The sequence below is a fragment of the Barbatula barbatula genome, assembly GCF_947034865.1.
Source record: "Barbatula barbatula genome assembly, chromosome: 22".
Taxonomy (NCBI): domain Eukaryota; kingdom Metazoa; phylum Chordata; class Actinopteri; order Cypriniformes; family Nemacheilidae; genus Barbatula; species Barbatula barbatula.
This window is the reverse complement of record NC_136785.1, coordinates 11,639,860-11,647,879: the sequence shown is the minus strand read 5'-3', so window position 1 is coordinate 11,647,879 and position 8,020 is coordinate 11,639,860. Positions and strand designations below refer to the sequence as shown.

Here is an 8,020-nt window from a genome sequence, read left to right as displayed (position 1 = left end):
CGGCGTAGCTGTATCACTTCTAGCAACAACCCGGCTCCCAACGCTGTGCTGATGCAGCATGCCATAAACGATAGTTGCTCATGGGCAAGACGCGGCAAAAGACGCGCGCAAACAGCCAAACACGTCAGTCTAGCGTGTTTACATTGAAAAGCGACTGTTAGCTCTGTGGAATAGTAAAACGAGTTCTTTGTGAATTGCTGGGTCGGGCACTGTAGTTCACAGCATGCACATACTGTGTGCAGTAATCCAGTACTTCAGTACCTAGTTAGCGCCTCGCTGGTTCCCTTGGCCGAAAGCATATGCATTTTCCCCTTTGGTAACACTTTACATTAAGGTAACAGTTATGAAGCATTTATACACGTGTTTATTAATTAACAAATGCCTTATAAAGCATTTATAACTACATGAATAAAAAGGGTGATTCTAACGAAATACCTGCCAAATAGTAAGCAGGTATAAGAAAAACAACAAAACACCCTACAGTGTCCAGTCTGACAACATCTAGATAATAATGAATCTGCTTTCGAGTCAAATAAATAATGAATAAATACATGTATAAGCATTTATAAGATGTGATTTTAAAATGGCTCACTATTTGGCAGGTATTTAGTTAGAATCCCTCTTTTTATTCATGCATTCCTGCTTCACAATGCATTTGTAAATTACTTATTTATCATTAATGAACACATTCATAAATGTTACCGGACATTTAGAGGTGGCAAATAAGGCAAAACAAATAACATGTTTAATTCACAGATAGTGAAAGTTATAGGCTATTAAATAATGTGTAAAACACTGTACTGTACACAAAGATGCTGGTTTCAATAATATTTGGTTAAGCACAGCACAAGATTTTAATGTAAACATAAAAAGTTATTGAGAAAAGCAGCTGCAAACACACAGCTTAAGTGTTTAATTGTTAAGGAACACTTTACATCTTCTTACTGCAAAACACTTAAAATTTCCATTGTATGAATGCCAGAGGGCACAATAAAACATAAAGGTCTTGATCTATGGAAATATACCTTGTTTAAAACTGTATCTAAACTTGAGTGCTTTTTCAGGTCATCTGTATTACACATTCTTCACTACAGATATTTATTTGTATCTTATGCAAGTTGGCTCTTCTGAATAATGTCACCTTAACATCTTGGGTAGTATATGTTCTTATAGAAGATAACAAAGAGAGCAGAGGTTGTGTTGTTTTCTAAAGCCTTCCAAGGGTCTTTTCAGAACACAAACGTGGATTTATGGGTACTCATCACGAACAGTTCAAGGTTTTATTGAAGATGTGATGTCCTGCAAGACAAATATATTATTCATGTTGTTTATGAGATTTGTAGATGCTGAGAGGCAATACTGCCTTGCACATCCAATATGCATAATGAAAACCTGGAGGAAGTTCTGCTGTTACCATTGTTTTTTTCTGTTTCCAAACAGGGCCTTCAGCAGTCTGTTTAACCTTAACTTGTTTGCTTCTACAGCCAGATTTCACAATAATTTAAAACTATTTTACGAATGAAATTGTCTTCACTCACTAGATTTTTTCTCATTAGATTGCCTTCTATGGCAGGAACCTGACTGAAAAGCATGTAGTGATTATAATTTCTTTGAAAGCATATTTGCAATGCTGACCAAAACGTTTAAATCAGTTTTTGTGTTTGAAGTACGCCTTAAAGAATCAGCTCAATAGTTTTTGGAACAGAGCGTCTCCTTTTTCTGTCTTTGTCTGTCCTATGTCACGTGCTGACTCTCGTTTCCTGTCTTTGAACATGTCTGGCATTCATTTTGGTTTTGATCTTCTACCTTTTCACTTTCGTTATGTCCCACTTGCCTGTCGTGAATTTGTCTGTGCCAGCTGTTGCCCACAAATATAATTTAAATGCTAATGACAGTATAATGACATCCTGAGTCACCCAATGTTGGTTTTTAAATGCCTGTAAGTGTCGTCATACAAAAATGTAATAGACAGTAAAAGACTTGCGGCTGTGGTTGCCAGAAATCATTCGTAAAAAATACATTTAAATGTCCTTTGGTTTTGACAGTAAAAATAGGTAGATATGGTGGGAGAAATGTCATGTGAAAAATATGGAAAAATGTTTATCAGTTTACGGCACACTTAATGGGATAGTTCACCCAAATATAAAAGTTCTGTCATGAATTACAATATGTCAATCTTCTAAATATCCAAGACTTTGACTACAAGATATTAAACACTGATAAGTCTTTAACTTTTTTGAAAAACCCTTAAAATAATCATGTTTTAAATAATACTCTCCTATAATGCAGTCTGGGAGTTGGAAATCCTTCTCGACCAAATGTGTTGAATGATAATGTTTCAATTAAATAAATTGAACAAGGAGCGAAAACTTTTTTTTTTGTTTTAGTCAAAGCTGCAAGTTAATCAAAAATAATCATTATACTTTACTCAAAAAGTAAAAATGTTTTTCGGGAACTTTTCAGGAATGAAACCAGAAGAGAAGAAACATTATTTTGCTGTAGGCTTTAGGAGATTTTAGATGCCTTGGAACATTGCAGATTATTCAACATTTTCATCTAATTCATTTCCCAGTGATGGCTCTAAAGCAAATAGACTTTATAAGCTTCCCCACTTGGAACGCCATATTGACAGGAAGAATATGAGACGCTGGTGCTTAGCTGTGTTATCTGACTTGAAGTTTGGCAAATGTTGTATTCAATAATTGAATCTGTGAGCGGTAATAAACATCACTTAAGTGGTTAAAGGTAATTTCAACACGTGTGTTATTTCCTCCTGTAAAAACCTGATAGGAGACTATTTTATTTCTTGACATCTCAAGGAGCTCTCGAGTCAAATTGTTAACCTCTCTCACAAAACACAGCTGACACCTGTCAGAGGTAAACTCATGCTTGCCTCAAACAGACAATCACATAAATGAATATGTAAGCAGGTAAAGTGTGTTTCTTTGAACCCCTGTGGTTGCATTTCAACCATCAAGAACTATTGATGCCGGTGATTGCCTGTAGAGAAGCCTGAGGTGAACTGCCTATAGCCTTTAAGTGACAGATACCTGATCAGATGGTCTTCTCTACACAGCGGCTCTCATTTGAAATCCATCTGCTGAAATGTCAAGCTGCATTCATTTAATAGAGTTCTGAATGAAAGATTGGATGAGGTCTACTCATTCTGAATCCTGTCAATCACAGCCAGTAATGGAAAATTTGCACTTAAAATAAAATGGAGTTATATAGCACTATAAGTGGTCCTTTGCTGATAATCATAGGGGAACCACTTTTAGTGCTGTTTAGCACCAGATCTTCATGCTTCGGTGGTTCTTGAGAGGTTCTTCGGGATAACGAAGGTCTTATATAGCACCGTTTCCTGCAAGATTCTGTTAAGCCCCTTTATAGTTCTTCAGCGGTTCTATAAAGCACCTCAGTCATCCCAAAGAACCGCTGAAGAACCACTGAAGCACCAAAATAGAGTTCCATTCAGCACTAAAAGTGGTTCCCCTATGATTACGAGCCAAGAACCACATTTAGTACTATATAGAGTGCTTTTGAGTGTGGTTTATTGGTCTTGATCTACCAATCTGGGTAAGATCAGTTGGTTTTGCTGTCTGGCCAGTTAAAATTTCCATCAAACTAGTCCAACCTAACCAGACAGAGAGACCAGCAAGCCAGTTTAGGCAAGCTTTTTTCATTTAGAATAAAATGACTATTTCACTGGCAATTATTGTATTCCGTGAGGAAACTCTATTTACTTTCGGGTTTAAGGTATAAGAAACAACATTCAAATGTCACGAATAGGCAATTGTTTTAATCATTTGTAAATATAATGTCATATATGTTATTAAAAGACTTATTTATATTTAATTTGTCAAAAAACCTGTCAAAATGATTTGCTGCATGCGGGTTACCGTGTATTATTCGTTTTTAGAGGTTGTTATCTGGGAATAACGAACCGGCAAATTTCGCGACTGACCAATCAGAATCAAGCATTCCAACGTCAGTGTAATAAGTTATTTTATTTTATGATATGTTATGTTATGTTATGTTATGTTATGTTATGTTATGTTATGTTATGTTATGTATTCAATGTTCAATGTCATAAATTAGCTTACATTTGATTAATGGTCTTTACTGCATAATCTTAAATATTTCATACTCATTTTCCATAACATTCTTTTTACATTTACATTTACATTTAGTCATTAAGCAGACTGGCCAAAAGCCAGATTTTTAAATCATGTTTGAAATCCCATGTGTTCTTTTTTGCAGGTTTAAATAACTTTGCAATCCTTCAATGTGGTGTTAAAGGAGGTGTTTTGGACCCAGCTGACATGTCCTCAAACAGCACCATTTTCACGGATCATTTCAGTCATGTGATGCACCAAAAAAGCACCTGCCCCGCCTTATTTCTCCTCTACTAACTAACTCAAATAAGAAAAGCTGTTTTGCTTTGAGGTTTCATACATTCCTATTCCTTAACTATTTGTCAGTGTATACAATGCTGCTCCTCATCAGATAGGCGTGTGTTGTATCTGTTGCACGCCCCCGGCCTTCCCTGATCTAACCCCACTGTCTTTCTCTCATGTGATTTTCTTTTCTCTCCTCCTGACAGTCATAAATAAACAAGAAAAGTGGATGTGTTATTAGTCATTTCAACAGTCATATTGATTTTGATGGAAAGTGCTACCTTATTGCATGGGCCTGAGTGCTCGATCGCGTTCCTTGAGATCTACCTGCACGCAGAATCTACACCCAACCCTAACAAGCTAAGCTTATTAAAGAGTTCACTTTGCACTTTGTTAGAATGTTGTTGGAACCCATCTTTCCAAGTGTAGATCTACATAAACCTTTCAAAAGTGACAAAGCATCGGTTTACTTAAACAGCAAATGTGTCCAGCGTAACATCACTGTATGTTGCTGAACACTATTTGGGCTTCTGTGTGTGGTGCATGAATGGCAGGCAGAATTGTCTATTTTGTTTTATTCTCTTTGAAGTGTGTCTCTGTCCATTGGATAGGATACAACACCTGGCTGAGGTTTAACAGAAGTGCATTAAACACAGAACCTACACAAGTAAAACATTAAAAGCACAATGGTAAATTAATTATATAATAAAACTATAATTGATATGCTATGGATTTTTCCTTAGAGACGTTTTTTTCCTAAAATTTTGTTAAAGTTTATTTTATGTCAAATGTGCAGTTTATTTAATCCGTAGATGACAACAGACAATATTTATGCACAGATTCATGAATTTTTCATTATGATTCCTGAATTTTCCAAAACAGCCATTTCTCGAAATGACTGCAATTCACGTGTTCCTGTGAAAACTGAAGACTAACTACATCAATGCCTTGAAGCACTTCATAGAAAAGTTACTTGAGTAACAAACTCTATATAGTGTTCTGGCTCCAGACTCCTTTGACTTGTGTGAGATGTTAACAATGTGAAGAGGCATTACAACAGTTTAGCTAAGATTAAAATGATGTGGAGAGATCATTGAATAGATATGCTGGCATGAACAAATAAATTGCATTTAAATTATGATAATGGAATATAGACAGTTATTCACAGTGTGTGCAACCTACAGTGGGACCTTAAAATGTATTAGCTGAAATTGGGAAGTGTTGTATGCAATATATATTATATGTTTAACAGCTTTCGCTTTCTGGTTTTGGTTCAGGACCAGCAACAAACGACGCTTCTCTCTTTCTAGTGCTATACAAAATTTATAGAATTATTTTTTTATTTAAAATTCAAATAATTTGTGCTCATTCGAAAACACAAACACTGGTCCTGAAAATTAAATGTTATTAAACGTCTCACACGTATGCCCTTATACAATGAAATAAAGTGTCAGTGACGGACTTTATCCAATTTTGCACTAATCAAACATAGTCATCTTCCATTAATAAACTTGTAAATTGGACCGGCACATGTGATCTTGAAATGATTTTTTACATTTGTTCTACCTGTGCACAACACTCCATGTAAACAAATAGCGAGTAAAACACTCATATTTTAATGCTATTTACAGAGACGCACGAGCACTTTTTTTCCGTTTTGGGTGCGCGCACAAAGTCAGACGCAGGTAAACATAACGTTCACATGTACGCACGCCAGCACACATATGTACAGTACATTTACGAGCGTGCATGGCTATGGCACAAAATCTTTTTAAACGCTTTCCTAAAGTCTCTGTTGAAAATCGTATAAATTATAGGGTTCACTGAGCTGTTGCAGTAGCCAATCCAGAAAAACAGATTGAACAGAGAATCCGGCACTGTGCAACTTTCCCGGCATATGGCATGAAGGCTGTACGTGAAGAAAAAGGGGAACCAGCAGAGCACGAACAACCCCATGACCACGGCCAGCACGAAGGTGAAGCGCTTCTCGCGCATCTGTGCCAGTTTCGACTTGGATAAGGACAGCTTGCGCGCACTCGGATCCTGATCGAGGTCAGAGGTGCGGCTACATGCCCATGACAGGCGTCCGTTTTGCCTTGGGCACGGTTGTGCCCCGTCCACTTTCCTGCTTTTGGTGAAGCGAGAGTTCCTCTGTTTGTTGGATATGCTGCTCTCCTCCAGATCGATGTCATCCAGCTCGCCTTTGCGCTCTCGGCTGCCAGAGCTGTCGCTGCTGGGGCTCTCCACCTCCGACTTGCCTTTACGCACGAAGCATGTCTCCGACTGCGATGGCTGTCGCTCCAGTCCGTTCTTAGCCACAAAAACGGTGGCTGCGCGCTGTTTAGCCACCCTGTAGATTTTACAATACACCAAAATCATGATGAGACAAGGCGCAAAAAACGAGACCATGCATGATGAGAGGATGTACCACGTCTCGTTGTTCAGCAAACACTCCATCTCGTCGTGTTTGGTCATGATGAGTGGTGGGAAAGAGATCACAGCCGATATAACCCACACCACCGTAATCATGCTTTTTATTCTCCGTGGGGTCCTCTTCAGGTTGTAACTGACCGCTTTGGTCACCGACCAGTACCTGTCCAAACTTATGGCGCAGAGATGGACAATAGATGACGTGCAGAATAGCACGTCCAGGGCCAGGTAAAAGGCACACCAGGTGCTGCCAAAGTACCAGTATCCCATAACTTCATTGGCTAAAGAGAACGGGATGACCAAAGTGGCCACCAAAATATCAGCAGATGCCAAAGAGACCAAAAAGAGGTTCTGTGGCGCACGGAGCGCACGGCTGGTAAAAACGGCGACCACTACTAATACATTTCCGACGATGGTCACAAGGATGATTACGGTGACCATGAGAATAATCAACACCGCCGCGTATTGCGAATGTGGCGGGGGTTTCGATGCGTTCGTGTCATTAGTATCCGCAGATGAGTTCCGCGAGAAATAAGGGATTGTTGTTAAATCCATTCTGGATGCGTTTGATGTTGGTTCTCCATTTCCAAGTGTATTCTCATCCAAGACGCGTTTCGACTTTAAACTTGCCTGCGATCTAAAGCGCTGCGCAATCCGGCGGAGAGTCCAAACCAAACGTATCATACCAAAGGTGATGTTCTAACTTTTAAAGCTGCCGGATGATTTCGCTGACTGCGCTCTTGATGGCGCAGTAAAGCACCTCAAGCCATATTTTGTTACTGAAAGAGGCGCGCTGGAGAGAGAGGATGTCTGGTGCATACGGGGGTTGAATCTTTGGCGCGCTCCCGTGTGTCGCACTGAACGAGTATGTGGGAGATACTGAGCGATTTGTGCCTTCGTCTCTCCCTCTCTCACTTTGCACGGCGGGGGTGTCAAATTAGCACATTATTTTGATACTTGATTTAATAACAGTGTAACCAATTTTGAAAAATCCACAATCAATCTCATGTTATAACTTTCATTTATAATGAAATTTAATCAAGAAATGCAATTCACAGTAAACAAGATAATATGGTTTACATAAATTATGGAGCATACTTGCTCCCTGTGGTTATTTGGATGCATTGTAACTCGTTCCTTTGGCAACAAATATATTCGTTTTTTTGTAAAAATGTCAATATATTAAGCCAAAT

At 38.5% G+C, this 8,020-nt stretch overlaps 1 protein-coding gene across 1 annotated transcript; it reads right to left on the bottom strand.

Annotated features, from left to right (window-relative positions):
* Positions 1 to 6,134: 6,134 nt before the first annotated feature.
* Positions 6,135 to 7,511, bottom strand: adra2db (adrenergic, alpha-2D-, receptor b; the record flags this gene model as incomplete). Its single annotated transcript, XM_079485996.1, has 1 exon — positions 6,135 to 7,511. The coding sequence occupies one exon, from the start codon at positions 7,509 to 7,511 to the stop codon at positions 6,135 to 6,137; it is 1,377 nt and encodes a 458-aa protein (XP_079342122.1).
* Positions 7,512 to 8,020: the final 509 nt, after the last annotated feature.